The 19,282-nt window shown below is 41.9% G+C and overlaps 1 protein-coding gene across 4 annotated transcripts in view; it reads right to left on the bottom strand.

Moving 5' to 3' along the window:
- Positions 1-19,282, bottom strand: part of UNC5D (unc-5 netrin receptor D) — a 550,803-nt gene that overhangs the window by 142,979 nt on the left and 388,542 nt on the right. For all 4 annotated transcript variants that reach the window (XM_061592401.1, XM_061592399.1, XM_061592400.1 and 1 more), the window contains exons 5-6: positions 9,501-9,681; positions 1,111-1,278 (exon numbers count right to left, since the gene is read on the bottom strand). In XM_061592401.1, coding sequence (XP_061448385.1) covers positions 1,111-1,278; positions 9,501-9,681 — 349 coding nt within the window. The remainder of the gene's footprint in view (positions 1-1,110; positions 1,279-9,500; positions 9,682-19,282) is intronic.

Raw genomic sequence — 19,282 nt, forward strand, 5'->3', positions numbered from 1 at the left:
CTGTAAAAATAACAATTTGAATCAAATAACAAACTCATCCAATGAAAAGGGTATGTATCATATTTTATATTTTATTTACAAAATTATTTTATTTATTACATTTGGGATTTTTTATTGGATGAGTTTACCCATTTTGTATTTTCATGGGCATTAGGTTAGGCATATTGGCCTTTGTTTATAAGTTGCCCTTCATGTTGATATTGATATTGCTTTGACCACATTATATGAGCACTATACTTACGTTGAGGTAGATTTCAACTTCACAGTTATCGTTTGGGCGAAGGTAGCCCAGCATTTGTAGCTCTTACTGGTTCAGAAGCATCGTAGCACACTGTGCCACTGGCAAAGCATTCTGGTGTAGCTCACACCTCTATCAGCACCCTTACAGCTGACTTAGCAGCTGATGCTGAGCAAACAAACACTACCCTCAAAGTAGGCATGGACAAATCTGTCCGTTTTGGTATCTTCCAATTTCTCCCTTTTCCAGTCTGAAATTCAGGTCTTCTCATTTCTGCATGAGTTGCGGGTGGTTTTTTTTTTTTTAACTTCCTCATGAAAATTCATCAGTATTTTAATGAGAATTTTTCCTAGTATACACATTTTTGTGTGCAGTGTTCACTAATATACACATTTTTGCGAACATTTTATATCTTTTTTTTCAGTAAGTGCCACAGTTTTATTCACACTTTCCTCAAATATACTACTTTTTAAAATACAGTATTTGATGGAGAACTGCACCACAAAATTGGGAAAAGTGCAAATTTTGAAGGATTGCCTCATTTTGGTTTGTACATCATTTCAGGAAGTGTGCATAAGGTAGTTTCACACTGAAATCTTCTAAATAAAGAAATACGTTTTGGTATCCTTTTTTGGTTCAAAATTATATCATATAATTTGGAAAAGAGCAAATTGTGAAGAATCACTGCAATTAAGTTTGTGCATTGTTTTGGGTAGGTATGTATTGAACACAGGCTGAAGAATTCCCCCCTTATCCCAACCTTCAGATGATTTGCATATTGCAACAAGTTCAGGATATTGAATTTCCTCCACCCCACCCCATGGGTCTGGGAACCATTTAAATGTAGGCCTGCCAAACAACATCTTCCTTACCAGGGCATAATGACGTGCAGGTAATTTTCTGGACAGACATTCCCTCACAAAAGGCACCTCCATTGAGAGGAGCTGGGTTTGTACAGGTCCGTGACCTCTTCTGCCATCCTCTGCCACATCGTACATTGCAGTTGGACCACTCTGTCCACGAAGACCAGCCTCCATTCACTGCAATCGCCATGCATATTGGGGAGAGAAAAGATGGATAGCACATTAACATTAACAAGCTGTCTTTTCATGCCCTTCCATTCTCTCTCTCTCTCTCCCTCTCCCTCTCTCGTACATTCTTCCAGTTAAATTTCAAGCTGAGTTGTAGACAGCACTGTCTAAATAACACTGAGATGTAATTACCTAAAAAACTTGGTGTCAATGAATGACCATGTTTGTACGAGGCAAACTTATATGCCAGGAGGTGCTGGGGATGACAGCAAGATGTTGGAGAGAAAGGGGAGGCTACCACCTTAATTCTCTCCAAATGCATTCTATTTAAGACATGATCATAATCCTTTAAAGGCAAAAAAGATGAAGAGAGGTTGTCTAGCAATCCTTTCAACTTAATCAATATAATGTCATTCCACACTTTAATGAGAGCAGAGGCAGTCAAGAACAGAGGAAGGCAACTTTCCCTTCCTGTTTAGAGTTGATTGCTTGAAAAGCTACACAAGGGCTTATTTTACTTAGTGTCCACACTAAGTTTGATTAACAAGCTCTCCTAATGATGATGAGCTATTACAGGAACCATATATGCGCCCAATCATTTTGGCTGACCCTTTAAGGCAGGACTACAGGACATATTTTTTGCCAAGGGCCACATTAACTTCTGGACAATTTGTCAAGGGCCACATGGCAGTTGTGAGTGGAGCTGAAGCTAGTGGTGGATAGGGACAGAGTCAAAAGTGGGAAGCACACCCCCTCTCTTTTGCTCACTCTCTGCCAGCCCCCTCTCTCTGCCACCCTCTTCCCCTCATTTTTCCCCTCGCCACCTATATGAAATTAGGCTGAGAGTTGCATAGGCTTGAGGCTGCAAGTTGCCCACCCCAGATCTGCCAGCTAGTTCATATACCCTGTGACAGTGGAGATTGGTGGCTCCGATGTCAGAGAGACAGTGAATCCATTCCAGGTTTTAGTCTGAAGTTTCAAGGAGCTGTTCACAGTGCACGTTGGACAGCTCCTAGAAAATTTGGATGAAAACCTGGAGCAGATTCGCTGCCCCAGTGCTATCAGAGCCAACAGTCTCCACTGCCCTGTGAGTGGTTTTTTTGGGGGGGGGGGGAGGGAGCACACACATATAAGGTATGACACATGTAGTAGTTTTGCCTGATATATAATTTAATTCCATTTCTCTTAAAATAAACTCAAAGCAGCTCCAAATAATCACGGCACGAACAAACAAAACAGAGAACATACTGGGGTATCTGGCAGTACTAAGCAATCAACAGAAATAAAAATGCCATGTCGCAAAAGGTGAGAAAACAAGAGCATCAATGTCTCACGGATACCAGTTGCTTTGAATACCAGCTGCTGGAAACTGTAGGAGGGGAGTGTTGTGCTCAAGTCCTGTTTGCTGGCTTTGAGAACAGGATGCAAGACTAGACAAGCCACTGGCCTGATCTAGCTGGCTCTCCTTATGGTCACAAATGCCTACTGGGAGAACCAAGGTTTTGACAAGAAAGCAGAGAAGGGAGCTGGAGAGTTTTCCTAAAGAGGGCATATTCCAGAAAGTACACAGCCTCACTGAAAAGACCCTAGTCCTGTTCTGTCTCTCTGTCCATCACTCTTCTGATGATGTGTAAAGTTGGAGCAGGACAGCCAATGTTCTCTGCAGTGTTCAGGAAGTTGGGATGGGATCTATTATCTGGTGCCAGTTCAGAAGCATTCAATTGACCTAATAGGCCAATATCGATTCTAGTTCATTTGTCCACCAGCAGCTGATTTTACCAATCTGTTTTTTCCCTCACAAAAAATATCAATATTTATTATTTTAAAGGAAATATGGATATTTTGAAAAGAAATATAGATAAATGAAATACGATAAAATAATCATTAATATCAATACTTTAGATTTTTTTAAAAAAACTGTTTTCAAAAATGGTTGTGAAAATCGCTATATAAAAATCCAATCCACAATAGAGAATAATTTAATGGAAAATTTGGTACCAAATCTGAATTGGGTGGAATTCTAACACACCCCTAGCAGGAAGATACATTAAGGAAGGAGACAGTCCTTTAAGTATCCAGATCTCAAGCTGTTTAGGGCTTATAGTGTAAGAATCAGCAGCTTGAGTGGAATTTGGCAATCAGAGATGATCACACTGCCCTGAGAACTCCAGTCCAAGGATTGTATAATAATATAATACAAGAACTAGAGTAATATGCTTGTTCAACCAATTCCAAAGAAGAAGCCAGGCAGTGGTAATCAGCATACCAGCCAAAGCTGTTAAAAAACAATCCTAGTTTCTGCCATCACCTGAACAACCATGGGCAGTGATGGATAAAGGAGTACTCTAAGCTGCAAATCTGTGCCTTAAACAGGAATGTAACCCCCATCCATCAAGGGTTGAACACTTAATTCTGGAACTGATTAACCACCAACAACTATACTTCTGTGTTGTCTTGATTAAGTTTCAATTTGTTGTCCACAACTGATTCTTCACTAGAGATGGAAATATCTGTCAATCTCAGTTTTCTTAATTTCTCATTTTTTTCAGTCTTAAATTTACTTCTCCACTTTTCTGCAGGAATTCACATTTTTTTAAAAAAAATATCCTCATGAAAATTCTCCAGCATTTTAGTATGAATTTATCCTAATAAACACATTTTTGTTGGTAGTTTTGAGTAATGTACACATTTTATATGAATTTTATATGTTATTTTCACTCACATACTCCTTTTTATGCGCACTTTCCCCTAACATATGCATCTTTGTAAACATTGGTTGGTGAACTGCACTGCAAAATTTGAATAAGTGTGAATTTTTGAAGGATGGCTGTATTTCAGTCCTCATATTGTTTTGGAAAGAGCAAATTTGATAAATTCATCTTGAAAAGTGAACTGAATAAAATTTCTTGTCCATCCCTATGCTTCATCCTACCAGACATGTGTCCAGGGCCTTCACAGCCTCCTTCGGGTCTGATGAAAATGAGAGAGAGAACTGAATCTTGTCAGCATCCTGAATGTCAGCTCAGCTCAAATCTCTACAGTAAATCAACCAATGGTTTCATGTAATAATAATAATAATAATAATAATAATAATAATAATAATAATAAACTTTAATTTATAGGCCGCCTATCTAGCCAGTGGCCACTCTAGGCGGTGTACAATAAAACATGATAAAATACAATAAACAATATAGCCAGCACAGTACAATGTAAAAATTACAGTATTTAGTAGATTGTTCATATTACAGTTCTAGAACTAGTTCACCTTGGAAGTCTCAAAGGTCGTAAAGGCCTGATGGAAAAGCCAAGTTTTCAGGCCCCGGCGAAATATATCTAGGGAAGGGGCATGTCGAAGATCCATTGGGAGGGAGTTCCAAATCGTGGGGGCTGCCACAGAAAAAGGTTTTTTAATTTTTGTAGAAGCATGGGGTACAACTTGTAACCCTGCAGCACTCCATCAGCCAGTTGCTATGGGCCAAAGAAGTAGTTGTCCATTACGATTTTCTTGGACCTACCACTCTCCAGGAATTAGAAGGCCCACCTAAGTATGATTTTCCACTTCATAAGATCCTGAATTATAGGTTTATATATGCATGGTTTAGGAGATTATAAAAAGTGAGGTCAGAGGAAACAAAATGCAGAAAAATACAGTGATAATTACAAGCTTAATGGTGGTAATCACAAAATAGTTGTCTGTGTCATCAGAATTAGCACTGTTAAGTATGCAATTATCACTGTCTACTTTTCTGCATTTCATTTCCCTTGGACCTCACTTTTTACAATCCTTCCCAGTCATGTATCTGTGCACACACACACAACTTGATTTTATTTATTTATTACATATATATCTCACCCTTCCTCCCCAAAGGAGCCCAGGGCAGCAAACAAAAACACTAAAATCACTTTAAAACATATTAAAAACAAAAGAGTTGAAAACACATTAAAACAAAATTTCTTTAAAAACACATTAAAACAATTAAATCCCTTTTAAAAACAACTTTAAAAAGCGATTCCAGCACAGACACAGACTAGGGTAAGGCCTCTACTTTAAAGGCTTGTTGAAAGAGAAAGGTCTTCAATAAGTGCCAAAAAGATTACAGCGACAGTGCCTGCTTAATATTTATTTATTTATTTATTGTCTGTTAGCACTATGCAGTGAAGCTTGCCAGTTTGCAATGGCTTTTCAGTGAAATGGGTGTTACGTTATCAGAGAGGTATGTTCCCAATTAGTCTCATGAATTATTAGAACTGCCAATCAATCAACATGTTTTAAAAGCTAATTAATGATCTCACTGTTAACTGTTTATTCTGTTCACTGATTAAAATGCATATTGGGATATCTTAATCCCAGTAGTATTTTTAGAACAGTTCAGGAGGATTTTCCACTACTCATTAATCACAGGCAAGTCGTTTATTGTTTGGAAACCTCACCCCCCAAAACTCATTAACTGAATCAAGAAAAACACCCAATAACCCCAAGGAGCCCCTTTACACAGGTATACTGGAAGCACTTTTTAAATCTTGCTCCATTTCTTGTTAAGTAGGAATGTATATTCATTTAGTAATTAATGAAAATGAAACAAGTGCGAGGGAATTAAGTTTGGTTACATTAACAAATGCAACAGATGCAAACTGAGTTCAGAATTTCTTAACATTTGCAATTCATTTGCTATTATTTTTGTTTGTTTCTCCTAACTGCCACAGGTAGGCCAATCTGAGGTCTTGCAGAGATATTTAAGTAAAAGTGTCAAATGATCTTAACAGGTCTGTTTGCACAGAACCCTCTGATGAACCTCATGACCAAGCCATAGGAACATACCTTTGTAAATCTTCAGGAACTCTCAAAGTAATTTTTTTTTTAAAAAAAATGGTGACCATATAGAGGAGCCAGCAGGATTTCCCTCTGTTACCCATATATAATCGCTCCCATGGCCATTCAGAGTTTTGGAGACAGAGAGGTAGCTCCCTAAAGGAAGGCATTCTGATCTTCCTACACTAATGGTTTGGGGCAGGGGGAAGTATGGAGAAAGCCAGAGTTGGAAAAGGTTTAGAAAAGGGCAACCCAAATAAACATGAGGATGGAGCATCTCCCCTAAGAAGAGAGGTTGCAGCATTTGGGGATTTTTAGTTTAAACAAAGGGCAACTAAGACACAGCATGATATAAGTGTATAAAAGTATGCATGGCATGGAGAAAGTGGATAGAGAAAAGTATTTCTCCCTCTCGTTACACTACGACTTGTGGACATCCAATGAAACTGAATGTTGAAGAATTCAGGACGGACAAAAGGGAAGTACTTTTTCACCCAGCACGTTGTTAAACTATGGAATTTGCTTCCATAGGAGGCAGTGATGGCCACCAACTTTGGTGGCTTTAAAAGAGGATTAGACAAACTCACAAAGGATAAGGCTATCAATAGCTCATAGCCATGATGGCTATGCCCTGCCTCCACAGTCAGAAGCAGTATGCTTCTGAATACCAGGTGCTGGAAACCGCAGGAGGGGAAAGTGCTGTTGTTCTGCCTGAGGCCTTCCCATAGACATCTGGTTGGCCACTGTGAGAACAGGATACTGGGCTTGATGGGCCATTGGCCTGATTCAGCAGGCTCTTCTTATGTTCATAGAGGAGAACTCCCTTGTCTTGGCCCAGACAGCTCACCTCCCTGTTGGATTCCAAGGGGAAAGCATCTACAGTTCTCCACAGAAGCAATCCTGAAACTCTTTAGCATCTTCACTATTTAGATACCACCCATGGTGAGGAAATCTTGTAACTCTCCAACACAGTGGGAACTCTCTGGTGGTCTAGATAAACAGAGTCTGACATACCATATTATAGGTTACTTCTGCCAATTCTGTAGCATTTACACTACACAAAACTCAGTAGTCCCACTCCTTGACCTATCCGCTGACATCTCGGGTCAGGCTTGTAGAAAACAAGGAGGAAGGAGATACCCCGCCACCTGTAATGGGTCTTTGCTTTATGCATAACTCATGAGTGACTGGAGCAATCTCCCAAATACTTGGTTAGCTGGCTTTTTTTTTTTAATCCAGGGAGTTAGACAGAGAGAATTAACACACAAGGCTGTTCCTCTGCTGTGTTAGTTCTTTGCTTTTGGGAGGCAAAACGTTTTTAGGTTCCCCTGTATTCATTTATGCAAACAACACCCCAAACAATCAAAGCATGGCTCCTTTAAGTGTGCTTCTAGACAGAGGCTTTCAGTTGCAAACGGATTGTTCTCTTCCAATTTTCCTATGGGCACAACTGGCATGTGACTATCCACACACTCTGGTTTGTAGTTGGGATTTTCATGGTTATTCTGCTTTTTCCTGTCCACACCAGTGGATGATTCTTTACAGAATGCTTCTGTGCTGTGTTTTCTGGACCTTCCCCTCAATCACTACCCCCCCACACTCCACTACCTTTTCTCACTCTGCTCATGCACACAGACATTTCTATGCCTGCATGCACTCACCTTTTTAAAAAAAATCAAATCCCCAAAGGACGTGTGCAAGAGGGCATGAAGAAATGTTACCAACACTTAGTTATCATATTTCCCAAAATGGAGGCTTGAGCTTTTTTTGGGGGAGGGGGTCCATTTCCATCTGCTGCTTCTTTTTATTTTATTTTATTACATTTTTAGTACAGAGGCCATGCACATCATTGAGATTTAGCTATACACAAATTCTGCTAAAGAGATCAGTCGCAAGAGCTCTGTATTAAAAAAAACAAGTCCTGATTAATGTTCTGCAACTAAAGTCTCCAAGTTAATTCCTCACAGACTGAGATCCCGTGAACAATTTCTCTGAAATTCTGATATGTCTTCAGCATGTAGCAATCGGTGGAGTTAGGGACACTTGTAACGTTTAAGCTGCTGGAAATGAAATGGCTAGGCTGTTGTCAGGTGAGGATCAAACAAGAGTAGGTGTGTAGCAATAGGGGATAACCACCAAAATATCACACATGTAACAAACCAATCCACCCCCACCCCGGAAAGTGCTAATGAGCTTCCACACCAGCGGTGACTGCTGATGTAAAATGGGTTGTTTTTACTGAACAAATTTTCCACGATATGTAGTAATATAGATTAAAAAAAATTTTTTTTTAAGCACAGGCTGGCATTTTGATGATGATGTCATGTGGATATCGTGGAAAACGTGTGCATGAGCAGCAGCAATTCCACCATAAACATTCATCTGGAAGCACCTTCTGTACTTTAAATCCAATCGATAGAATGTTCCCCCTTGGCTGTTTTTGCATTCCTCACCGACTCAATTTTTTTTAGAGTTTAGTGGCAACTGGTCACTCTATGTTAGTGGGACAGTGGAGTGTACTCCAGGGTTTAGTCCGAACTTTAAAAGAGCTGTCCAAGGTGTTGAAACATGTCCCCCAAATAGGTTCAGCACCTTGGAATCTCCTTGAAACTTTGGACTAAAACCTGGAGTGGATTCCACTGCCTCACTGACATGGAGCCACCAGCCATCATTGGATGCATCTATATGCCATATTTAATTGTCTCTACAAGTAAAATTTCTCCTCCCTGCTGAAAATATGGAATATATAAAATGAACATGATTCTAACCAATTAATGACAAAATTAATGAAGTTTTGAACAATTAAAATCAATGGAATAATGGAACAAAACTGTGACTTCCAACACAGCATTGGGGTGGGGAGTATAATTTGAAAAGAAAATAACAATTCACAACATACATAGGTTTCCCCATGAGTTTCTTTGGACTGGAACAATGAATGCAACCCATTTTCTTTCTTTTCTTCAGGCTGCATAAATTGAACCTGTGGAAGGGAAGTGGGACTGCACTCCCAATGCCATCTGTTCACCAGCAATGTGTACACAGAGCCAGCACACATAAAGCTTATACGGACACATACTATCTCTATGTCATTGGGGTTTCATGTCCCTGTTCTCTGATTGCACAGAAAAAGCCTACATGCATACAATGAGCATGTAAATAAATTACTGGTGAAAAACCGAGTTGGATGCTTGTAAGTGTCAAGCACGCAGATCTGATGAACACAAGTCAAGAAAGGAGACAGCAGCAAGAACTCTCACCCCCGCACTTTCACAGTTGAAATAACATCAACCTCTGATTTGCATCTTGATTAAAAACCCACTTATGCTTAAAATGAATGGATGAATTAACTGATTAACTGTACCAATCAAGAGAACAACACTTGCTGGCCAAGAAGTTACAGCATTTCACATCCACTGACCATACACCACAACTGTGGCTGACAGGCTTCTTCTTTTGGCAACTATGTTGGCTGCCATACACGTGTAGTTCCCAGAATCAGAGAGGCGAGCTTGACGGATGATCAGGTTGTGATCTGCTCGGGTGTCAATATTCTCATCCTGCTCAGCATCAACGGGTTCTTCATTCTTCAGCCATTCCACCTGGGGAGAGAAAGTGGGATAGCAGGAGGAATGGATTAATGGGATGGATTTACTTAACATATTTTATATCCCACCTCTCCAAAGTCTGAAATGGTTGACAGCATTAATCACCTAATGAAACTGGTTGGCAGTAGAGTCAGGACAGACAGAAGAAAGCACAGCTCCACACCACACAATCAATGTGTAAAATTTACTACCACAACTTCCAAGGGGATTAGATAAATTTACTTAAAGCAGGATTAGACAAATTCATGCACAACTGGTCTATCTGTGATCAGGATCAGCCCAAGGCATTTTGCTACCCCAGGCAAAGGGCAAGATGGCAGCCCCCCCCCCACTATTCCACATACAGAAGCCAACCAGACTGACAGTTGAATCTTACTTCAATACTAGTAGTGGGACAGTGTCTCCACTGCACCTGAGAGCAATAGAGGAGTTATAAGCATATGGAACAGGGTACATGGCCCATACAACTCTTTCCTCCAATAGAAGAGGGATGAGGGGACTCAACTGAACCTCTGCATTTACTGCCTAAGATGGTCATCTCACTCTGCCTAATGTTAGGGCTGGCCATGTCAGTGCTGATGGCTATACAGAATTCTCCATGTTCAGAAATGCCATGCCATTGACTAACAGTTAAAAGAAGTTACAGAATTTAACATCCACTGAGGAGGCAGGGCTGTTAGCTTCATGCCCTATTTGTGGACTTCCTAGAAGCATCTGGTCAGGCACTATGAGAAAGAAGATGCTGGAATCAGTGTAGCCTGATATGGTGGTACCATCATATGGTGATATGACGTATCAGGGCTGTTCTTGCATCAAATATTAAGGGAAAGGCCTTAGTTCAGTGGTAGAGTATCTGCTTTGCATGCAGAAAGTTCCAGGTTCAATCCTTTGCATCTCCAGGTATGGCTGGAAATGTCCTCTGCCTGAAACCCTGGAGAGCCATTACCAGTTAGTGTATGCATTACTGAGCTAGATGGACCAATGGTCTGACTTGGCATAAGGCAGCTTCTGATATTCCTACGTTCCTAATCCACAACTCTCCTTAAGGGCCTGTTCACACATTTTTCCAAGTGTGTATACACCTAACTTTTTTAAAAAAAATCAATATATCTAAAAATGTGTGGTATGAACGTCACCAAAAAGGGTAGGGGAAAAGAGCAATCCTGTTTATTTGCTCAAAACCAACAGTTTACGAAAAGAACACAAATATCAAGAAGAGTAATCAACGGTGGACAACAATGGTGGGAACATATCCAGATTAAGATAATTTGGTCAAAATCTTAGAGTAATGATATTGAACAATTCATAATCTACCCTCATTCAGTAATTAAGGCCAGACTCTCTCAAATACTTTGCATACTTGTTGTGAGGAGAAGCAGTGTACACAGCCTTGAGATCCTTGAAAGGAGAGTGGGATAAACATGTAAATAAATAAATCGGGTATCATGTGATTTCTTGAGTCACAAAATAACCAGTGGTATGCTGCAAGAAGGATGGAGATGGCAATCAAAAGCAGGAGATCTCCAGAGCAAGAGGAATGAAGCCTGGGGAGATGCTGCCAGACAGTGTACTGTATATCATAGTAAGCCAGATGGACCAACAGTCTGACTTAGTCAGTATAAAGCAGCTTCCTAGGTTCCTCCCTTCATAATAAATTTGAAGCATACAATTTCAAGGGGAAGGGGGAAAAGAGTGCTTTCCAACTACCATTCATCATCACCATTGTTGTTGTCACTATCATCATCATCATTATCATCATCATCCTGATTTCCCTCAAGTCCCAAACAAACTGGTTCCTAGCTTGGATCTCTGCCTGGTTTGGATATAATGACAAAGCAGGCTCTCATATTCCCCCTGCCTCCTCTGGTTTCAGCAAAAGGAGTTTGAAAGCTTTTGCATCCTTCTCAGATTAACCACAGCTTGACATGCCACTCCAAACCAGACAAACTTTGATTGATTGATAATGGGAAGAAGCCAGTTGCAAACTACAGTTTATGAAGCTGGCTTGTTTCAACTAATTATAGTTAAGAATAACCACAGTTTATGGTTTGAATGGCATGCCAAACTGTTATTAATCTACATTGGAAATACGAACTTCTGTTCTCCCCCTCCTCACTGCCATACCTGACACAAGTGTGAAGCTCTCTAGACTTCCTTCATAACACTAAACTAGGGATAGGGAAACGGTGGTCTTCCAGGTGTTGTTGGATTCCAACTCTCATCAGTCCCAGCCATCATGGCCATTGATCAAGGGTGATGGGAGTTATAGTCCATCAGTATCGGTATCTGGAGGGCCACCAGTTCCCCATTCCTGCAGTAAAATATGGCTAATGTTACCTCTTAAAGTAGTGATGGGAAACTCTTTAGTCCCCTCTAGACCTGGAGAAGAAACAAACCTCAAGTTTCCCAAGATTTCATACATATCTTTAAGAAGAAACAAGCTGTGGATCTTTCATAGGTCTGAATCCCCAGAAACTCTAAGATATTATTTTACTTTGGTGTTGTCACAAATCTGTTTAAACTAAACCACATAGAATTAACTGGCTTTGCTGAGGAGGAAAATTAAAGTCAGAATCAGCATTCTCCATCAAAATATTAGAAAGCTTAGGATCCAGTTTTCATGGAAGGTGTTTTTTTTTCCCAGCTCCATAGGAATTAGCAAGTGGCAGTAGCAGTCACAATGTATTTCCATGTCTCAAACTCAGACAGATAACCTCAGCTGGAAACCAGGAGAAGAAGGGCTCATAACATGTAGGTAATCAACTTATGGATCTGCAGGCTACAGGCATTCATTAGCACACTGTTCTGTGCAGATGGTTGGCAATTTGTAGATTTTCTAGTTTATAAACAAATCTGTGGCCACAGACCATCTCAGCCAATTAGACTCCATGCCAAGCAGCAGGCTCTTTTTGCAGTGCCACCCGTCATATTGGTTAGCTAGGGATAGAATGAGACTTATAGGCTTACTCTGCACTCCTCACATCTCTGCAAGATGACACCATGGGGAGGGAGTGGAGGGGAAAACAAAAAAGCAAGGAATTTGTGATGGTGAGGCTGTGTTATGTTATAGTTATTGCATAAAGGCATACCGACTAACAGGGCCGGCACCAAAGGGCAGCCAGGTTGGGCCCTGACCGAGGGCCCAGTGGCCCACAGGGGCCCCTGAAGGTCCCCTCATTAGAGTGGGGGAGTAGCACTCGCCTTCCGTGGTCTGCGGCAGGCTCCCTGCTGTGGATCGCAGGGAGGGAGCTTTCAGGCCACCCACCTGTTCACTCGCTCCACCTACCTCTCTCTCCTGTCTTCACAGGCTGTGTGCACAGGGTTGCCATCAACCAAGATGGCAGCAGAGGCTTTTTTAAGGGGCTGATGCTCCTACTGCCATCATGGTTGATGGCAGGCATGTACACATAGAGTACCGCGCATGAGTGCCATCAACCAAGATGGCGGTGGGGACGTCAGCTCCTTAGAGAAGCCTCCACTGCCATCTTGGTTGATGGCAGCCCTGTGCATGCAGTGCACACAGCAACAGGAGACAAGAGAGAGGTAGGTGAAACAGTAGCTGAGCACCTGGGGCAAGCTGGTGCCCAAGGGCCCAGTCATGCCTGGCGCTGGCCCTGCCAACTAGCAAGCCTATTGGGCATGGCATGGATGAATCATATGATCCTTGGGCTTAGTCTAAAGTCACCCAGACAATCATGTAGCTCTCAGTATAGTATCTCAATGTAACAATACAGGGGTAGCCAACATGATGCTCTCCAGATGTTGGTAGGTTACATTACATCCCATTGTCCCTGACCACTGGCCATCTGACTAGGGCTGACAGGACTTGGAGTCCAACAACATCTGGAGGGCACCATGATGGCTGACACTAATAGCTAATTTCTATTGCCCCTCAGATATTCATGCCACCCCCCTGTCTTTTTCAGTCTCATACTCTGGTAGAGAATCAAGGACTGCTAAAGACAGGTTCAAGTTGTACATGGGGGCATTTTTAACCTTGACTACACACTCTCTGAAGAGCAAGCTAAGAGCTATTGCACTGAGGGAGACAAAGACATTCCTTGGGTGTTAAGATCAGCAGAAAGAGTCCTCTTTGTAGCTCCACCACCCTCAGAAGATCAGGGAGCGGCAGCCCAGGAGAGGGGATTATCTGTGGCAGCCCCTAAATTGTGGAATTCCCTCCCCACAGAGGTGCAGTTAATACTTTCATTATGTAGCTTCTGCTGTATGCTCATGCTCCTCTTTATGGCTGTAGCTTGCGCTGGGACCTTTTGGTGAAGGGCAGGTAAAAGAAAGAATGAAACAACTACTACAACAGAACCTGGTCATTATGGAGACACCACATTATGGATATGTGGCTTGTTCTCATGTGCGGGATATACAACTTTAGACTGCTAGTAAGAGGAAGCTCACAGGATAGAATGGTCCTCCATACAAAACAACATTTGCTGCACTTAGAAACCTAGTCTATCAGGAAGAAGTATAGAACCTAGAAACTCAGCATATTTGGTAGAAGGCGACATATGTATCTATGGAGATAAATTTCTGATTTGGGTACAGTTTCGGAGGGATGGATGGGCGAATCTATCATTTTCTCATTTTCTTTTCCAATCATATGTTTAGTTTGCTTGTTTAAAAAAGTCCTCACTAAAATTTGTCATTAGTTTACGGCACATTTCTCATATTATGTACATTTTTGTATGCAGTGTTGCCCAATACATATTGTTTGCAAGCGGTTTCTGCTAATGAATGCATGTTTCATGAACATATTATCACCACCACCACAACCATCATTTATTACCCACCCTTTACCCAAAGGTCCCCGGGCAGGTTACAACAATTTTAAAATATGGCATTAAAAACTATTTAAAAACAAATCCCAAAATACATGTCTCCCAGAAATACATGTCTCATATGTCAAAGGGTAGGATAAAGAGGTGCATCTTCAGCATGCACCTAAAATTGGACAGTGAAGTTGTCAGGTGCACTTCGGTGGGAAGGGAGTTCCACAACTTAGGGGCTGCCACAGAGAATGCCCTCTGCCAGGTCACTCCCCTCCAAGCTTATAAGGGTAACAGAAGTACCAAAAGGGCCGCCTATGCTAATCTCAACACCCAAGAAGGTCTGTAGGGAAGGAGACAGTCTTTCTGATATTTGTGACCCAAGTCATTTAGAGCTTTAAACACTAGCGTGAGCATCTTAATTTGCACCTGGAAATGAACTGGCAACCAATGCAGCTGTTTTAAAACAGGTGTTATATGAGATCTAAAGGGAACTCCAGACAGTAATCTGGCTGCTGCATTTTGGACCAGTTGACGTTTCTGAGTCATCTTCAAGGGCAGCCCCACATAAAATGCATTGCAGTAATCCATTCTGGAAGTTATCAGAGCATGGAGTGCTGTTGCCATGTCATCTCTATCCAAAAGGGGCCAAAGTTGGTGAACAAGCCAGAACTGGAAAAATATACTCTCAGTCAATGAAGATACCTGAGACTCCAGTGACAATGTTGGATCCAGGTGTACCCCCAAGCTGCAAACCTGCTCCTTCCAGGAGAGTGCCACTCTGTCCAGAACAGGTCATTTTTCCACCTCCCAGACATGAGAGCTCTGGATACAGAACACCTCTGCCTTTACAGGATTGAGCCTCAATTTATTGGCCCACATCCAGCTCATCACTGCCTCTAAACTCCAGTCCAGCACCTCAACTGCCTCTCCCAATTCAGATGGAACAGAGAGATAGAGCTGGGTGACATCTGCATATTGATGACACCTCTCTCCAAATTTCCTGATGATAGCTCCAGTGGCTGCATATAGAATTTAAATAGAATGGGGGAAAAGATGGAACCCTGCAGAATACCACACAGGACAGTTCCCATGGTGCCAAACAGTAGCCTCCCATAAATATCTTTTGAAAATGGCCCTGGAGGTATGAACAGAACCACTGAAGAACAATGCCTCCAGGCTCTACCTCTCTGAGACACTGCAGAAAGTTTCTGTGGTCAAAAGTATCAAAATCCACCAAGAGATCAAGGTGAATGAGAGGGCTGCTCTCCCCCACCTTTCTCCTGACAGATGTTATCAACCAGGGTGGCCAAGACAGCTTCAGTGCTATGGCCAGGCCTAAAGCCAGACTGGAATGGTTCCAAGTAATCAGTTTCCTCCAAGCATGCTTGAAGCTGGACCGCCACCAACTTCTCGAGCACCTTGCCCAAAAGAGGGGTTATTTGCCACTGGGTGATAGTTGTTTAATACTTCTGGTTCCAGGGAGGTCTTAAGAAGGGGATGCACCACTGCCTCTTTCAAGGCAGAGAGTACCTCCCCCTCCTACACTGAAGCATTCTACACTCTCTGGACCCACCTAGTCAGCCCCCTATGGCTAGCTCTATGAAGCCAATATGGGCAAGAGTCAAGGGGGCAGGTGGTTGGCCAAACGTCTTCAAGCAGCTTGTCCACATCCTTTGGCTGCAATAATTGAAACTGATCCAGTACGAATGGAACAGACAGTGGTCTGGACGCCTCCACTGAACTTGCTCTAACCAAGGCATCCAACTCTGTCCAAATCTGGGCAATTTTGTCCCTAAAGTGCCTCCCAAAGTTGTTACAGCAGGTCAGATGATAAAAGCCCATTCACTACTCTGAAAAGCATATGCATTTTTATGCACGCTGCCCCATAATATACACATTTTGGGGTTGGAGAATTGCAGCACCAAATTCAGAGGAGTGCAACTTTGGAAGGTTAGCAGCATTTTGTTCCAGTATTGTTCTGGAACATGCAGATTAGGTTGGTTAAAATGCAAATTGATTGGAATTTCTCCCCCATTGTCCTGCCCAGAGTCTGAGAGACGAGATGGAGATGAGACTGGAATTAATTCTTGTTTCATTAGAGTAAGTTACATCGAAAGCAGTGCGCTTCATAGACCTCTCTATGCTGACTCACTACTGACCCTAACTAGACTACTTAAGCATTCATGTGGAGTAAGTTGACTCAGCATCCCAATCGGAGGGGGGGGCTTAAATAGGAAAGGTCTTTGCCTGTAATCTCTGACTCCTTCTAAGTTCCACCTTTTGACCGACCCACTTCTTGTGGCATCACATGCAGGGCGGGGGGGGGTGAGCCTCTGCCTGCTCATCTGACAGTGCAGGCTCACTAGGTGCTGGCTCGACTTCAGGGGGCGGGGAAGCTGCTGGCAGGGAAGCATTTGAAGTGACAGGTGGGGAGTCCTGGGGGGGTGGAGTTGGCACGCACAGGAGGTCGTCCTCTAATGGCTCTGTTGGAGCGCTTGTAAGGGGAGCGAGCTCTGCCTTGACGGGAATACTGTCCATGGGAACTGGCGGGCTGTCGACTTCAATCCCTCCCTCAATGCCCTCGGAAACCTTATCCACCTCAGGCTCCTCTCCCTGATCTATCTGGGGAAGCTGGGGCTTGACCAACTCCTCTCCCTGCTCCTCCTGGGGGAGCTGGGGCTCAATACCCATTCGTGTTTGGAGGAGGCCAGGGAGTTTAAATGAAGGTTTATGAAGTAAGTGTGTTTGTCTTTCTGCTTGTTTGTGTGTGCTGTCTCTGTGTTGTGTATCTATTTTTTTTAAAAAGAGAGAGGATGAGAAAGAAAAATATAAGAAGAAAGAAAGAAAGACCAAATGATGGGACTACAAACAGTGCATTGGCTGGCCCTCTATGCTATGAAACTTAAGTATGCTTAACTTAAAATTGTGTGTGACTTACTTACATGTCTCAGGCTGACACATGGACACCTTCAAATTTCTTCTTTTAGAAGGGAAGAAAGGAGGATCCAACTTTCCCCACACACCCCAGGCCGCAAGACTATCCCTAATACAGCTGGTCCAATAAAGGCCACAATAAAACTGAAACGCATGAGCAGAATTATATACGTATATATAAAACAAATGTAGCAGAATCATATACCTGCCTGTTGTTGTCAAGACTGAGCCCTAAACATAAAAGCCTTCCATTCTCCAGAAGGTATTTTGCTTCAATAATGTCTCTACACAGAAACCATTATTATTATAATCTAAATATTTCACTTTTCAGATGAAGAAGCCGAGTGCTGGGGGGGGAAATGGCAACTCTAGCAATGCATGCTAATAAAACTGTAACATCCCCAAAAGGCAAAAAGTGATGCAAAACAGGAATGAAGATCTAGCAAGGACAAAGAGCAACCCACCATCCCCACCCCCTCCCCCAAACAAAACAACAACCAAGGAACTGTCCATGGTAAATCATGACCATATGCTTATGATGCTATATTTCCCCCTCATTCGAAACAAATTTGCATTTCCTAGGTGAGAGAGATCTATTGGTCTGCCAAGTCTCAATTTTTTTTTTGTGAGATTAGGTGAAAGAAAAATGTTTATGTTTATGTGCAGCATTTAAAAAGAATGATGATCAGAGAAAAGGGAGAACATTAAGCAGAAGGGACATAAAGAGAAAAAGCTCAGAGAGACACACAGAGCCAGATTATGATTTGTAAAAGAGCGGGGTATATCGTGCACTTTTTATTTGCATGTTTAGGATTCCTGCAGACCCTGCCTTAATTGTATTTCTCTCCTGAAGGCCCAGCCTCCTAAGAAAAGAAGGGGTTCTAATCACATACAGCGTTGCTCTCCAGACCTGTTAAAGCAGTAGAACTTTGAAGATGCTTCTTTCAAGGGTGAGCCTCTAAGATTTTTTCTTTCTTTCTTTCTTCCTTTTCTTTGTCCATTTTGTTATTTCCAACAGTTTTGAGCTCCCTTTGGAGAATGTCTCTGCAGGAGACATCAACGAGAAAGGGAGGGGTTGGGAAAGGAGAGTTTGCTGAATTTCCATATCTGAATGGAATGGAAACAAGCTCTGCAGTTTTGACTTAGGAAAAAAGAGACTAAAGATTCATTAGCATTGGACTCCTTTTGCTTTACCATGGGTCACTATTGTGCAAATTGATCATAATGGTCTGAAAAAATACAAACGTTTCTCCTCCCCTCCCCCAGATTAGGCTGTCGGAAGATTGTAATGCTTGGATCATGAACTACATTTTAGAATGATGGTCTATAACACACTCTAAATCTATCATCCCATCCCTCCCCTTGAAATCAGGCATGCTCGGAATTGAGATGCTCCTATCAAGCATCACCAAATCACAAAATGAGCTATGAAGGAAATGCAGGGGGAGATCTGGATTAACTCCATCTCCATATATAGCACAGCAACTGATATGTTAACATAATCATACATTTACTCAAATTAGGTGTAGGTAGGAAACAGCAGCTTACAACATTATCCAAATGAAATAAGTACCCCACATGCCAGATAGAGATAGTTAGGATTAGCACTCTCCTTTTGTTTAACAGGACCAAGGTTATTCATCTTTGTGTTGATTCTGCAAATAATGCAGGTGAAGGAGAATCAACCAAGCATGCATTTGACAAAGGAGGACTTCAAGGACCATGATGAAATCCATGAATTATGGTTGGTCTATATAAAATTAATCATGATGTAGCCATAAATGAATGAAAACAAATGACTTTAACAGTGCAATTCTATGCATGTCAATTTAGGAGTAAGTCCCACTCACTAACAGGAAGGTGTATATAGAACTGCA

The sequence above is a fragment of the Rhineura floridana genome, chromosome 12 (genome assembly GCF_030035675.1).
Source record: "Rhineura floridana isolate rRhiFlo1 chromosome 12, rRhiFlo1.hap2, whole genome shotgun sequence".
Classification (NCBI taxonomy): domain Eukaryota; kingdom Metazoa; phylum Chordata; class Lepidosauria; order Squamata; family Rhineuridae; genus Rhineura; species Rhineura floridana.